Here is a 16789-nt window from a genome sequence, read left to right as displayed (position 1 = left end):
TGGATGTAATAAAACAAACAAGAGAGGCAAGACCTTCAAGACTCACTTGTGATACACTTAAAAAAATATCCAAGCTTTTTATGTATTAAGTATAATTTCAAAATGTAATGTTTAAGATGAGAAAGATCAGTTTAAAGCAAATTAAGTCTCCTAGCATTAATTAGAGTAATTTCCCTTTTTTACTATCTGCACCAAAACGTTTGCAAAATAAATAAAACTTCCATGCTTAGCAAAAGAAGTTCCTGTTTGAACAAAAAATGATAATAATGACTGCTCTTGTTGTTGGGTCAGAGTATCAGATCAAAGTGCCAAGTTTAGAGAATACAAAAAATATAAATATAACAGTAAATGCAGTTTGCATATAATTAGGCTTCTTTTTTTTTTTTTTTTTTGTGTGTGCCCATCCCAGAGGTGCAATATTGTTTTAAACAAGATGACTGGAAAGAACTGAATTTTTCCTATTTTTATGCCTAATTTGGTGTCAACTGACAAAGTATTCGCAGAGAAAATGTCAATGTTAAAGTTTACCACGGACACACAGACACACAGACACTCACACACACAACCGAACACCGGGTTAAAACATAGACTCACTTTGTTTACACAAGTGAGTCAAAAATTGTATGCCAGTTGTCACGTGTGTGTGTGTGTGAGAGAGAGAGAGAGAGAGAGGGAGGGGGATATGGGGTCCCTATTGATTCTTTTCTTGGATGTCTTTCGTTCTGAAAACACAAGACTAAATATGTACGCACACGCACACGCACACAGTCGCACATTCACGTAGGGATTCCTGTTGACTTATGAGGTAAACGAATATCTTTGGAGTTTGTTGTGAACACACACACACACAAACACACAACTCATACACAGACACACACAACACACTTACTTAAAACACACATACGCATACACACACACGTGCGCATTCCATGGGAATGTGATATTGATGAGCTGCGAATAGCATGCACCTAGCGCATGTAAAAGAAACCATGGTTGTAAAAGGGCTGTACATCGGTGGCAACATTCTGAAGAAAAATTCATTTAATGGACACGTGTTTGAACGGACTAAAAGGACCAGGAAACGAATGATGAACGCCTCAAGACACCCGTCAGTTGGCTCTATTCATGTGGGCAGGTTGTTGTGCAAATGACTGCAAGTTTGTAAAGCGCTTAGAGCTTGGTCTCTGACTGAAGACAGACACAACAGAAGTATCCAGATCAATCAGTTGATAAGTGGTGTCTACCCTCATGTTGGGTGAACAACTATCCGCAAAACATGTCCAGTGGGCTGCCAAGCATCTCCATCGCTATGTATGCATCGGTGGGACGACAATGATGAACTCAGTAGGCAAGAAGTGCCGCAGCAGAAAATATGTGCTGAACAGAAGAGTATTCCATCACTCAGAATCAAAAATCTGGCTAACGTGTACTTTCAAAGTTAGTTCGAACTTTTAATTTTGTGGTAGGATACTTTCGACATCATTATTAGTCTGCAAGACGAGAATGGCACGCCAATGATCGGATCACGAAAAAAAAAAGACTGCTTTGATTGGCTTCCAGACTTGCATCAAAAGTGTGGGAAGCGTCTTTCCTTTCAATGCTGAGTGCGCTGATCCAACTGTGAAGTACATCCACACACATCCGGGGCTCTTCTGCGCCATCACAGCTCAAGGGAGAGCAAACAGTCAAACTAATCAGCCCGGCAGTTCACAACTGCTTTCACACGTTTTCTGATGCGATACAACAATGGCATCTGGAGGCGACAGGCGCTCAGCTGGACAAAGCGTGGAGTCTTGAAGGTCTAATGATCTTGCAACATCAGAACGTGGCCAGCTTCCCGCAACGCTTTCTGACCACTGTTGCTTGTGATGAATTATGACCTGATGGTGGCTGAAGCGAGAGGTGACGATGAGGACCGGAAGTGTGTTGGATCCATTGCCAAGGTGTGTGTCAGTGTACAAATCGGCTGGTGTGGCACACATGGCTGGAGTTTGTGCAAAATGGCCAAGGAAAAATATTGAGCAAGAGATGACAGAGGGAGAAAGAGGGCGAGGGAGACAGAAGGCACTTTCGTTCCCACCAACACTTAAGAGACGTGAAACGCAATGTAATAACTTTTTATTTGTCCACACACAGCGTCGATATCATTTTTCAGGCAAAACTATGAAAACAATACTTACTGTGCATCCATATATCATTTTGCACAATCACACACATGCTTGCACACAACGCACACACGCGCGTGCACTCACATATTTATCAAATTCATTACGGATCAAGTATTCTAATGTCAAGTGCATATGCTTTAGTAACCTGACAATTAAGCATATTATAATTTTTGACTGTAGCTTGATGAAGCGTTATGTACACTAAAATGTCTTCACAAGTGACTGAGAACGTTGATGTTTTTGACTTTTTGCATTCATTATTGATTGTTTCGCTTGTCAGTTTAACGACTTCTCTTTTACGAAGTCCTTTAAGTAATTTCCTGTAATTGTATTTAGATTTTTTTTTTTCAAAATTCACTCTCATTTCAACCTCATTTGCCCAGTTTCCCCCAACTATCCATTCATTCACATCTCTCACCCCTTCTAACCGATAATACTCAAATGTATTCACAAATACTTTAACAAAATGTCTTCAATCACCGATATGTGTGACGGGACATTAAACAAAATTCCTCCTCCACACATATTCATACACGAACACACGTACGCACACGCTCAAACGCAAGCGCGCTCAGTCAACCAGAATGATGGCACACACAACACTCCTTACTCCCCACGTCTGTCACGCGTACTTCTGCATACTATGCATTATTATTCAGTGTATCACGCGTACTTCTGCATACTATGCATTATTATTCAGTGTACCACGCGTACTTCTGCATACTATGCATTATTATTCAGTGTACCACGCGTACTTCTGCATACTATGCATTATTATTCAGTATCACGCGTACTTCTGCATACTATGCATTATTATTCAGTGTATCACGCGTACTTCTGCATACTATGCATTATTATTCAGTGTATCACGCGTACTTCTGCATACTATGCATTATTATTCAGTGTACCACGCGTACTTCTGCATACTATGCATTATTATTCAGTGTATCACGCGTACTTCTGCATACTATGCATTATTATTCAGTGTACCACGCGTACTTCTGCATACTATGCATTATTATTCAGTGTATTTTTGATCTCCTCGGTCAGTTCGTATCAGTCTGTCTCAGAAACACTTCGCGGACATTTCCTGGCTACTTAATTGACGGTATGTACACTGTAAGTGAGAGTATTATTGCAGGTACACGTTTTAGTCAAGTTTTGTTCATCCAGTTCCACAGTAAGTGTCTAGATGTTTTCATTCATTCGCGTTTCTAATTCCCACTGTATTTGTGTTTGAACATGATTTTCAGTTCACGTTTGTACTGTTTATGTACTGTCATTTTTTATGCAATAAGTTCCATTCATTAATTCCCTCGAGAAATCATTTACCTGATCTTAAAAAAAAAAAAAAAAAAAATTCGTCCATCCATCCACGCACCCATCAACCAATCCACCCCTCTCACTCTCTCTCATCAATCCGCTCACTCACTGATTCATCCAAAATCGAACCCCGCATCTGCAGGGCCACGTTTGTCCACCCCCCCCACCACCTCACTCACTCATCCATCCAGAATCGAACCCCGCGACCCCGGGCCACCTCTTCCCACACGGCCATGGTGTCCCGGACGGGCCTGAACCACAGGCGCTCGAGATGGGACCACACGCGCTGCGCGTGCACCATGCAGTAGACATTGTCCGCGTCCTGCACGCGCCGCTGGTAGCCGAAGGTCAGCGTGTGCGAGAAGCGCGCGCAGATGGTCAGCGGGATCAGCTCGAGTTCGGCTTTGGTCAGGGGGAGCTTTTGGACATGGTCAGAGAAAAAAAATTGAACGGAGTGAGGAGGGAATAAAGGAATATCTTTGCACAAGTACACACACAGACACACATGTGTATACATTATATATATATATATATATATATATATATATATATATATATATATAATAAATACATACATACATACATACACACACACGCGCATGCAAGAACTGCACACGATCTGGCGCACGCGGGCACGCACGCACGCACACTCGCACTCACTCACAGCGTTAGGCACGTTCACACGTACACTTACATCTGCATTCCTAATTAAATCGCCTTTGCTATCAAACAAAGAAATGGTAGGATTTTGTCTTAAAATCGTGTCATAGCATCGTGATTTAATTTGCCCTGATCTGTTGAATTTACTTTATTTCACGTCATGCCATACTGTGTTCTGTTCCTTGCATGCCGATCTTTAAAAAAAAATGAAATAATTTTTTTGTCATGAAAATGTCCTGCTCTTGTTCTTCAATATCAAAACAATTATTGTTGGAAAAGATATGTTCCTTTAGGTTCTCACTCTCCGTTGTTTGTCCATGACTTTATCAACACAACATGAGAAAAAAAAAGAATGGCATTCATTGGCAGCTAGCTCTAGCTATGCCGAGATAAAAATCCAAAACATGCAAACGAAAACTGTTTCAAACTGTTTCCCAATAAATTGTAACGTTACCACTTTTCGCAACTTAAGACGTATTTTTCAAGATCCAGAGAACGAGGTCGGAAGTGGCAGGGGTGGATGGAATCGTGAAGCAAAAAAATAAAAAATAAAAATAAATAAATAAAAGTGGGGTTTGGGAGTGGGTGGGTGGGTGTGTATGTGTGTGTGTGGAGGGGTGGTGGTGGTGCTGGCAGGGGGTGAAGGGGGCGAGGGAGGGGACAGAGAGAGATGGCAGCGTATGTGCCACCCCACATATGCACACTAAGATGAGGTGACAGGAAGGCATATAAGAATGAAAAATATACCAGTTTTTGAGCTTTTGCATATAAGCAGAGTAAAATGGACAGAGTGAAAGAAAAGGGATGAAAGAATAAAAGAAAACTGGAGAGGGGAACAGGGCGAGGGAAGATGTCACAATGAAAGAGGAAAAAGGCAATCATGTGTGTCCTGTTTACAAAAGAGAACTAGTTCCTACCTTTGACAAATGAGAAAAAAAAAGACAATCAATCATGTATGCCCTGTTCACAAAAAAAAGTCCGGAGCTACAGGAACTAAATGAGCCCATACTATTCACGAACGAAAAGACGAAAAAGACAATCATGTATGTCCTGTTCATAAAGAAGCTGGGAGCTACAGGAACTAAATCAAATCATACCTCTGACAAATACCCCGCCAGCGCGTGCCCAGCCATCTCGTCGGGGTCAAGGTCGGAGGGGCACAGCAAGATGAGGTAGGCCATGGCGATAGCGATCTCAATGAGGAGCCAGGACTTGGTGGAATCCCCGTAGTCCAGTATCCCACACACACGCATGGCTGGAGAGGGGGGCGTGGACTGGTCAGTGGACTGATGGTCAGCAGGATTGTCCACCGGCTCCACCAGAATGTTGTGGTCGTTGAAATCGCTGTGAATCAGTGCTGTAATTATAAACGGAAGAAAACAGAATATAGACTACATGTATTTGTGTGTATAAAATGTGTGTGAGCGTGCGTGCGTGCGTGCATGGTATCCAGGGAACATCATTCGTTCATATCATTGTAATGTGTAAATAAAAGTAATAATATAAGTGACAAAAGGGCAATATATGCCCTTGGTATCCAGGAAATCATACAGCTAACAAGACATTATCGAATTATGAAGATGATATACTGCGACATAATTTACACACTATCGTGCAATGGGTATCCCGTATCGGGTTTAAAACTGGAATCAGTCAGTCACACGAAGACCACGAATAAAATCTCGCATCAACAGAAAATTAATGGTGCGAGTTGAGAAGTAACTAAGCGACCGGTCACCAGACAAGTTGAACTATAATTGGACCAGACAGCCAGCACGCACACTTCAACCGTGATCCGAGGTGGTATCCTCGCACAGAGCACAGAATCAGTCATCATAAGTTCCTGGCTGTCAGTTCAATGTAGCAGCAGGTTTAGGTGATAGCGTAAACTCTGCCAAAAGACAGTTGACCAACTTTATTCTCTTTCTGTTATGTCACAATGATCAGTCTTCTGTCGGATATACGATACACACTGGGTCAGTGGCGTCTTACAATGCAGATATGTAAGAAATGGCCGGTATTTCCAAGCATGTAATTCACCCTTCCAACCAAATCAAGCATTTCAGGCTTAAAACAGTATAACATGAACGCGAACTGACACTTATCGATTCAAGCCGCCTTCGTATTTTATTTTATTCGGTTTCATTATCTATTCATTTTAATTTTCCATGATTAAACGGAACGAGCAGTTCTCTAACGGCTAAATGAATGTGTCATTGCAGGTGATTTTGTGGAACTGGCAAGTTGGCTGTATATAAACCGACTCAATCCATATCAAAGGTAAGTACAGCAAACTTAATGAGTTGAAAAGCGCGTAAAATGGGTTACAACATTTTCCGCAGCCAGCATCGCTTCAAACATACACGAAGATTGCTGTTGAAACACATTCCTGAATTGAGGATACTAACGAATTGAAAGATGTTAGAAATAACCAAGCGTTTCCATCTTCATTATTCTTATCAGTATTCAAAAGAAGAGACGAAAACAAACAGTATCGTACCTTTTCTTAGTCCGCCTTGGCAATTTAACACTTTGGTTTCGAAGGCATCGATGATCTCGGTGACGACACTGGACATCTTTGCGTCATCAAGGTAACACGTCAGATTACGTAATGATGGCACATTTTGCATGTTCCAGTTGACAACCAGCTCTGGGAACTTGCTGTCATCGACATCCTGCAAATATCAAGAGTCCTGTTACAAAAGTACTTAATTCCCGAGATTAAAAATAAACGCCGATAAAGACTGGACACCACACCACATGGGCCACCCTATGCAAACAATATTATCCAGGCCATGTTGTCTTCATTTTCAGAAAGGGGAAATCCGCGTTATCGCCTCTGGTGTAAATCCGCATGTCTTTAGGCCTATTTTACCTTCTCTGAAGTGTTCACGCTAGTCTTTGAGAACCATTTTGTTCCTGGCATGAGAGAAGTCGCTACCTGGTCATTGTCCTCATTTGCAATATTCCAACCACCCATTTGGTTATCAGATTCCATTACACCTCTCTGTCTCTCTGTCTGTGCACTCTTGTTTTCATGTTTATATCCTGTATTATGTATACTATTTTTTTCATTGCTTAAAAAGAAATGAAAAAAAAAATCATACCCCTTCATAAAGGGCTTTGACATTTATGAATAAATTCTCTCTCTCTCTCTCTCTCTCTCTCTCTCTCTCCTCATGCTCCTCGGTTACCGTGCTTTCTCTGCAACAACATTGATATAATAATGTTTCTATCTGAACTGGCACACACGGAGGATGGCATCACTGGCTTGCACAGAAAAGCCATTCTCTGAGGAGCGGTGACCTGCTGGCACTGTGCCAGACCAGGATGAGAATGTCCTTGGGTTCCAGTCCTGTGTTGTTTTTGTTGTTGTTTTTGTTTTATCACAACAGATTTCTCTGTGTGAAATTCGGGCTGCTCTCCCCAGGGAGAGCGCGTCGCAGCACTGAGAGCGCCACCCATTTTTGTTGTTGACTCACTTGTGTAAACAAATTGAGTCTATGTTTTAACCCGGTGTTCGGTTGTCTGTGTGTGTGTGTGTGTGTGTGTCCGTGTGTCTGTGTGTCCGTGGTAAACTTTAACATTGACATTTTCTCTGCAAATACTTTGTCAGTTGACACCAAATTTGGCATAAAAATAGGAAAAATTCAGTTCTTTCCAGTCATCTTGTTTAAAACAATATTGCACCTCTGGGATGGGCATAAAAAAATAATAAAAGAAGCCTAATTATATGCAAACTGCATTTACTGTTATATTTATATTTTTTGTATTCTCTAAACTTGGCACTTTGACCTCTTATTCTGACACAACAACAAGAGGAGTCATTATTATCATTTTTTGTTCAAACAGGAACTTCTTTTGCTAAGCATGGAATTTTTATTTATTTTGCAAACGTTTTGGTGCAGATAGTAAAAAAGGGAAATTAATTTATCACAAGTGAGTCTTGAAGGCCTTGCCTCTCTTGTTTGGTATATTTTTCCTGCCTGCATTTTTTTTTTTTTTTTACTTTGTTTTTCCTATCGAGCCTGGATATTAACTCCCCCTTCCCCACTTGTTCCCCTCCACTGGGCATTGAGGGATGGCCTGCGTGCTAGTCGATGAGATGATGATCTGAGGTCCCGTGTGCAGCATTCACGTAGCATGCGCACGTAAAATAACCCATGGCAACAAAAGGGTTGTCCCTGGTGATGGAGTCTCCTGTCGGTCCGACGGATGAGTAGGCAGGCAGGCTTATCTGTCGGTGTGTGTCCTCATATGGGAGAAGAGGCCGACTCTGGATGCGCAGCACTTCCCACAGGTGTTGCGAGGGAAAACGTCTCCAGAAGTTGAGCCCTGCTTCCTTCGCTCACGCTTCTCCTTAATGGCCAGCGTTCTCTTGTTTTCAAACGTCTTTATGCCACTAGAGCACAGCATCCTCCAGCGAGAGTGGTCAAGGACATCATTTTCCCAGGAAGCGATGTATATGTCACAGGCTTTGAGGTATGTCTTCAAGGTGTCCTTGAAGCGCTTGTAGGGTCTTCCAAGTTCACGGTGGCCTTCCTTCAGCTGGCCATACAAGAGCACCTTCATGCGGACAACGTGTCCTGTCCAGCGTAGCTGGCACTGGACCAGCAGGCTTTCGATGCTGGGCAGGCCGCTCCTCTCTAGGACCTGGAGGTTGGAGACCCTGTCTTGCCACTTTATGCCGAGGATCTTTCGTAGGCATCTCTGGTGAAACTGCTCAAGTTGTTGAATGTGACTGCGATACGTCGTCCATGTTTCACAGCAGTACATCAAGGTGGTCAGCACAACAGCTCTGTAGGTTTTCATCTTGGTGCTGAGCCTGATGCCTTTGTTGTTCCACAGCCTGTTGTTGAGTCTGCCAAAGGCGGAGCTGGCCTTGGCGATGCGCAGCGTCACTTCTGCATCGAGGGCTCCGTTGCTACATAGGGTGCTGCCCAGGTAGCAAAACTTGTTGACCGACTTGATCTCTGTGTCATTGATCTTGATTGCAAGGGTGGTGTGGGGAGGAGGCATTGGCGTTCTGTGAGCTAGCTGGTTGGTACATGGACTCGGTCTTGCTGAGGCTGATGGTGAGTCCAAAGCGCCTGCAGGAGGTTGAGAACCTGTCCATAATGAACTGCATGTCCTCATGGGTGTGTGCAGCAAGCGTGCAGTCATCAGCGAAGAGGAACTCATGGCATGGAGTCACCACAAGTTGAAAAGTTTGCCATCTGTGCGAAACTGAATGTAGATGCCCCGGTCACAGTCTTGGAAGGCGTCAATCAGCATGGCAGAGAAGAGAATGGAGAACAGTTTGGGTGCCAGGACGCAGCCCTGCTTCACTCCATTTACCACAGGAAACGGATCCGACATGTCAGTATTTTCCTGTACTCTCGCCTGCATGCCATCGTGGAAAGACGCAATCAGCTGGATTAGGCTCTCTGGGCAGCCGAACTTTAGGAGGATCTTCCACAGACCATGGCGGTTCACCATGTCGAAGGCCTTACTCAGGTCTACAAAGACCATGTGGAGCTCCTTGTTCTGCTCACGGCACTTCTCTTGCATCTGGCGTACGGCAAACACCATGTCACATGTTCCCCTGCCTGAGCGGAAGCCGCACTGTGCTTCAGGGATGACTTGTGTTGGAGACATGGTCAACCAGTCTGTTCATTATGATGCAGGCGAAGATCTTGCCGGCGATGCAGAGGAGAGAGATTCCACGGTGGTTATCGCAGGATGTTTTGTCTCCCTTCCGTTTGTAGATGTGGACAATGGAAGCATCATTGAAATCCTGAGGGACCTCCCTTCTCTCCCAGATGGACTGGAACAGGCGGTCAGCTTGTCTGTCAGCACCTCGCCTCCATACTTGTAGATGTCATCCTGGATTCCATCCGCTCCTGGTGCTTTTCCTGACGTTGTCAGCTTCAGGGCCTTCTGGGTCTCGACTTTGGTGGGAGGGGCAGCTAGCGAGTCATTGACTGGTAGCTGTGGGAGGGCTGCAATTGCCTCATCAGATACGGCCGAGCCCCTGTTGAGGAGGGTGTTGAAGTGCTCTGCCCAGCGGGCAAAGATGCCTTTCTTGTCTGTCAGGAGGGTGGTCTGGTCCAAGGCTCGGACAGGGGTTGATCCTGTGACTCTCGGCCCATACACAGCTCGGAGACCATCATGAAGGTCTTCATGTCGTGAGCATCAGCAGCGGACTGAAGCTCTTCGGACTTTCTCTCCCACCAGGTGTTCTTCATCTCACGCAGCCTCTTCTGTACGAGTTGCTTGGTTTGCAAGAACTGGTTCTCCTTCCTCTGGCAGTCTTTATCGAAAATGTGATCCTGATGCCGTATATGCAGTATCTTCAGGAGCTTGGAGATTCCAGAGTCGTTCTCGTCAAACCAGTCTTTGTGGCTCCTCTGTACTAAGCCGAGTGTGTCAGCTGCTGCTGTGTACACAGCATCTCTAAAGGTGCTCCATACCTCTTCTACATCAGTCAATGCAGGAATTTCTTGGAGAGCTACTTGGATTTGCTGCTGCAGCACGTCCTTGATGATAGGGAAGCGGTGGATGTTCAGCTTCCTAGGGGGTTTCTGCCTGGCTGGCTGGAGCTTGCGTGCAAGTCTGATGTTCATCTTGCTGCGTACCAGGCGATGGTCCGACCAGCAGACTGCTCCTCTCATGCAGTGCAGCATGTAATGGAAACATCACCTCTGTCCCTCTGCCGGACAATCACATAGTCCAGCATGTGCCATTGCTTGAAGCGGGGGTGCATCCATGTGTTCTTGTACTTGTCCGACAAATTTGTTGGAAGAGGGTGTTGGTGATGGTCAGTCCATGCTGCGCGCAGAGCGAGAGCAAAAGCAGTCCGTTGGAGTTCCACTTGCCAGTGCCGTGCTGTCCTAGGACTTTTGGCCACGAGGAGAAGTCTACGGCGACGCGGGCATTGAAATCCCCAAGGATGATCAGCCTGTCCTTTCTGTCTACCGCTGAAATGGTGCGGCTGAGCTCCTCGTAGAAAGCTTCTTTGATGTCATCAGGGTTGGTCATCGTCGGGGCATAGCAGCTGATGACTGTGGCGAAGCGATCCTTGGACAGCTTCAGACTCAGGGTCATCAGCCTGTCGTTTATCCCACGTGGAAGGCTGTCAAGCTGTCGTGCAAATTTGGTTCGTATGGCAAAGCCCACGCCATCTGGCTTTCCAATGCAGTAGAACGCGTAGCCCCCTCCAACTTCCTCCAGCTGGGTTTCACCCGTAAACCTGGTTTCGCTCAGGGCTGATATGTCCACCTGGTAGCGATCAAGCATTATAGCAATGAGCGCTGTGCGTCTTTCTGGTCTGTCGTCTCTAAGAGGGTGCGAACATTCCAGGCACCCAGAGTCAGGGCATGACTCCTGGTTCTTTTCTTCTGTTGTTTTCGACCGCTGTTGTTGGATGTCCAGGTAGGTGCCGTTTCCTTCTAGGTACTAGGTGAGGCAGGCTTTGTTTGGGGATCCTTTTATCTCCCCTTCCCCATGTAGGGAGAGCAGTGCTGTCCCTAAAAAGGGCTGCTCTGACACTGTGGGAAGATACGGGCGCCGCATCTGCCCCAGTCTACGGCGGATGACCATCACCCCACAGGCGCCTGCATGCAGTCATGACTAGGAACTGCCAGCAGTATCCTTTGCCTGTCCCCGTTACCACTTCTCCATAGCTGCAGGGCTTGGGAAAGCTGGGTGTTAAAGGGCTAACTCGTCGTTCCGACATTAGCCTGGGTGCCTGACCAACACAGGTGACTTTTTTTTTTTAGTGAGGAGTTGTGCAGTCCCTTCCCCACTCTCTCGCCTACCGACGCTCACAGTCCCACAGGTGCTGATACTGCCACGTGTAGAACGGACTCGGAAGGTGCAGGTTTTTTCTTCTGAGCTCCGTCTCCTATGGTGACTTCCAACCAAAGATAAGAGCTCCCCATGCCCTTTGGTCATCCTCTTCCGCCTTCACAGCCGTTGGAAAAGGTTTCCTCCTCCGCCTGGTCCATCGTTTGGAGACTTCACATGCGGCAGGTAGTACTGGGTTGTTACATGGTACCAGTAGCAAGGGCTATGCCCCTGATCTGTCCCTGGTAATATTTATGCAAATAATATTTACTTTTGGTTGCAAAACAAATACACTTTCGGACAGAGAAGAAGAGAGAAGGAAGGAAGGAAAGTAAGAAGAAAAAAAGGTGCTACACTGTGGCAAAGCGCTCTCCCCAGAAAACTCAAAGAAATCTATTGTGGCAAGAAAGAAAGAAAATAAAAACAATGCAATATAATTATCCTGTCCAACATGGGCTGCATACAAAGATAAACTGACAGCTTGCCGTGATTGTATGTCGCCTTATCATTCAAAGACCGTGCTCAGCAGAAAACAGTAAATGTTGCCCCCCCCACCCACCCACCCCTAAAAAAAAACACCTCTGCGCACACACAATGCGCAATTTCAGTTTGCGCTGATGACCCATGTTATCCTCCCTCTGCCACATGCCTCGTTCTTCATTTTCTGTTTGTCAGCTGCATTGTCCTTATTTTTCTTTGTTTTGCTTATAATTGATGCCACACTGTATGGATTTCTACTTGTTGACACATGTATACGTCACATTTTCAGTGATTGTATAGATGTACATCGTGACAGGACTTTGTTATATAAGGTTCAGTTTCATTTTCAAGGAGGTATTTAAGCGTGCGAAGTGATCACTATACGCTTCACAGCATCGGCTATAAAAAGGAAGGAGAAAAAAAGCATAAACCCAACGTACTGGCCAGACTGAGTCTTTACCCCATTGACTGCTGCAGCGAGTATGCTCTCTCCGATAACGCTAGTTATGTCAAACTGCACACGCATATGTATATCTGCCTTTAAAACTCATTCCGCACTGATCTCGCATCTCACCACGGTTCGGCAGTGAAAGGGTTCATACAAAGCTAGCTAATTGTCCTGTCGAATGAAGCGTTTTTGCACTGGGACATTTTCAGATGAAAATATAAACCGATTTATTCCTGGTCGGTTTTCCAGTCACCTGACCTGAAGCACGTGGTCAAGACGAGCGGCGTATTGGCCGACCTGGAAGCTGAGGTCAGGGGTCAAGGTCACAGAGGCCAGGATGGTGCCTGGCAGAAACTCCATCAGCCGGATCAGGAACACCTCCTTCTCCTCCGTTTCCTGCTCCGTCCTTGTTGACTTCTCCGCTGTGGAGAAAGCAGTCCGTGAACATAATACAAGTGGGTGGATCAATGCAAATGCCAAGCAAATAGGTATGTATGTAGGTAGGAAAATAGTTAGGCAGGTAGGTGAGTGGGTCCAAGAAGGTACTTCCCAGAAAGGTATGTCAATACACTTGTTAAGCATGTAGGTACCAGTAGGAAGGTGAGTGGGAATAAGAAGGTATTCACCTAAAGACAGTTCATAACAGATGCCAAACGAATGGGTAGGTAGGTAGGTAGGTGAGTGGGTATATACGGTATTCCCCCAAAGATCAGCGAGTAGGTATAAGTTGGTATTCCTCTAGAAATGTGTCAAAGCATGGTAGGTAGGCCGGCAAATACAAAAAGGTGATTGTGGGTATGAAATAGTATTTCCCGAAGGCATTTCAGTACAAATACCAGACAGGCAGGTAGGTGAATAGGTGGATGGGTGGAAGGTAATCCCAAAGAGACATCTCAAAACCAACGCCAGACACAATCACAGGTAGGTAAGTTAGTGGATATAAGAAGGCAGTGTGGTAATGCGCCCGCCTAAGAACCGAGTGTCCATGGGTTTCGATTCCCTAACGGACCTGGACTTTTACTACTATTTTCTTACGCTGAACAAACACAATGCAACCCCAAGAAGAAGACCAAATGAAGACTGATGACTGACATTATGATCTGTATGGTTGGTTTTATTTCAGTAAGACGACAGACTTCACTTCACTGACGAGTATAGTCGTCAAAAGCATCAGAGTTAAAGCAGACCAGATAGTGAAGTATTCAATCAGTCTACCAGTTAATAACAGACTAGACAGGGTGAAATTATCACCCAGTCATTAAACATTCAACCACCTAACACCATGCAAGACAGTGTGAAATTATCAGTCAGTCATTAAACATTCAATCAGTAAACAGCAGGCTAGACAGAGTGATATTGTCAGTGTGAAATTATCAGTCAGTCATTAAACATTCAATCAGTAAACAGCAGGCTAGACAGAGTGATATTGTCAGTGTGAAATTATCAGTCAGTCATTAAACATTCAATCAGTAAACAGCAGACTAGACACAGTGAAATTGTCAAAATCCAACCAGTCCACAAAGCATACACTCACCAAAACACTGAACAAAAAGGGGAGACTGACTGAGGAACGACCGATTGACCACTCACTGACCAGTGTCTGAGCGTTCCCTGACCAGGGGCTGAAGAACATGCAGCTGACCGGACACTGCGGGCACTGGTCTAGGGGAGGGAAAGCCTTGCTCAGCAGCCGCCAGGGTCATAGCAGTTTTGGCCTCTGGTGGGAACAAAACAAAGTAGAAAAAAACAGAGATTTAGTTTGTATTCTTTGGGATTTTTTTTATTGCTCATAATACTAATCACCTTAGTAGAACTTCTGCTACTGCTGCTGCTGCAGCTACTATTACTACTACAACTATGCTACTTATTTAATTCATACTACTATTACTGCGACTATTGCTACAACTACTTATTTTTTTCATACTACTAGTACTACTACTACCGCTACTACCCTACTACCGCTACTACGATTTATAAAGCGCCTTTCCATATAAAGGATGCTCAGTTGCGAGTTACAATTGTGAAATCGAGATGTAAAACATTCAAAAACTAATCCATGTTCACGCACGCACACACACACACACACTGCAATACCAGGCCAACCCGTGGCGAAGGTGGAGCAAGCCCCTGACACTTCGCCGAGGTTCAAAAATCAGTTAAATATCGTAGCCCCCGGGTAGGAGGCGTATGAGATATTAAGCTGATAAGAACAGATACTACACTTTGATCTTAGCCACACCCCCTCCCACAACCCCTACCCCCACGGTTTGTTTGGGTTTTGTTTTCGTCTAATATCACTTCAAGTGGAAAGACGTTAAACTGAAGACGACGACCACACACACACACACTCACTCACACTCACTCACTCACACTCACGCACACACGCGCACACACACACACACACGTGCGAACAAATTTAATGAGCACGTGCACACACACACACACACACACACACACATGCGCGCGCGCGCACACACACTTGCCCCATATAGCAGTCCACTCACCAATGACCTCAGGCCTCCGAGAGTCCAGCGAGTTGAGCACTTTGAGCACGTAGCCGTGAGGCCAGACCTCACCCAGGTGGGCGTTGCGCACGGCCTCGGGGCGGCCAGCCTCCACGCGCACGTGGAAGTTGCGGTCATCGTAGCTGTCCAGCTCGCGACACGACAGCACGTGCAGTCCGTAGAGGTCACGCACCAGCGTGCGCACGGTGTCCTCTGACATCTCGGGGCGGTAGCTGCTGGATTCTGAGGAGGATGTGGAGGAGGACTGGCCTCCGTTGTCGTTCTGTGGTGTCGCCATTATTGCTGGACAGTGAGAGTAAGACCGCGATGAGGACCAGGAAAAAACAAAAAAAGGTCGGCAATTCAACGGCATCCAGGTGTCATGACCTGGGTGCAGCCCGGCCCCCTTAGAGTGTAAGGAGTTGAGGGCCGAAACACTTGACTGAGGGGGGCTTCTTCTTTGAAGACCGTGTACTGTCCAGCTCTACCTAGAGTTTCCTATCACTGTAATGAATGTCGGCTAGGAAGAAGAGTACGCAAGACTGAAAAATGATAGAGCGATAGTATCGAAGACGAGTAAAACTGACTGATGGGAAGAGGACAAACACTGCAGTGTGACCCTCAGGAAGAAGTCATGAGGTAAGAGAAGCGATTATGGTTTGCATGCACAAGGCCACACACATGCCTGTGTTTCGGAGTTGAGTAAACTTAACAACACACTAGTTATCGTGTGGCATGCCCACGCACCAAACCAGCACGTGGGTTTTCGGTACACACATGTTGCGGTACAAAATGTCACAACGGTACAAAATGTCACAACGGTACGAAATGTCGCAATTACGACCGGTGTGCGGATCAGAAACAGTGCAACACACACACACACACACACACACACACACACACACACACACACAAACAAAAAAGACTACAACATATTCATGGCATCCGGCAAACGCCAACAACAAAAGTACTTGACACACTTCTTCTTCGTACATGGGAGGATGAAGGTGGGTGGGAGAGACGTGCGAGTGAGAGAGAGAGAGAGAGAGATTGATTGAGGTTGACAGAATAGACAATGGAATGGAACGCATTACGCAAAACAAATGCCGAGACGCAGTTCTCAGTAGATATAAGCTGTGGGACCAACACACACGGACAGGCGGGCATGCAGGTAGACAGACCAGCAAAGACACAGGATGCAAGAATACTTTAGTATCTGAAAAAGAGAAACAAAAAATTCACGTCTGTTGATAAACACGCGACGCGAAAAATGACGTACCATCCACAGAACAGCAACACATTTAACACACAGCACAAGGTTCCACAACACATCTTATAATTATCCAATGATCCAAACTGCGCAAATTCCCTATTCAAAT

At 45.3% G+C, this 16789-nt stretch overlaps 1 protein-coding gene and 1 non-coding gene across 9 annotated transcripts in view; both read right to left on the bottom strand.

The window, feature by feature from the left end:
* Nucleotides 1-2130: 2130 nt before the first annotated feature.
* Nucleotides 2131-16789, bottom strand: part of LOC143293398 (hydroxylysine kinase-like) — a 33395-nt gene continuing 18736 nt past the window's right edge. For 6 of the 8 annotated variants that reach the window (XM_076604223.1, XM_076604227.1, XM_076604226.1 and 3 more), the window contains exons 2-7: nt 15411-15713; nt 14501-14623; nt 13165-13328; nt 6652-6826; nt 5249-5508; nt 2131-3909 (exon numbers count right to left, since the gene is read on the bottom strand). In XM_076604223.1, the coding sequence (XP_076460338.1) occupies nt 3667-3909; nt 5249-5508; nt 6652-6826; nt 13165-13328; nt 14501-14623; nt 15411-15708 (1263 nt within the window). In that variant the 5' untranslated portion in view covers nt 15709-15713 and the 3' untranslated portion in view covers nt 2131-3666. Of the gene's footprint in view, nt 3910-5248; nt 5509-6651; nt 6827-13164; nt 13329-14500; nt 14624-15410; nt 15714-16504; nt 16775-16789 lie in introns of those variants that run through there. The other 2 variants (XM_076604221.1, XM_076604222.1) reach the window with 2 other exon arrangements.
* On the bottom strand, nt 14967-15162 carry LOC143294416 (U2 spliceosomal RNA). Its single transcript, XR_013056901.1, has one exon. It is a non-coding gene; the product is annotated as a U2 spliceosomal RNA (small nuclear RNA).

This window comes from Babylonia areolata, chromosome 19 (assembly GCF_041734735.1).
Source record: "Babylonia areolata isolate BAREFJ2019XMU chromosome 19, ASM4173473v1, whole genome shotgun sequence".
Lineage (NCBI taxonomy): Eukaryota > Metazoa > Mollusca > Gastropoda > Neogastropoda > Buccinidae > Babylonia > Babylonia areolata.
The sequence above is the reverse complement of the archived record's forward strand: the minus strand, read 5'-3'. Positions and strand labels throughout refer to the sequence as shown.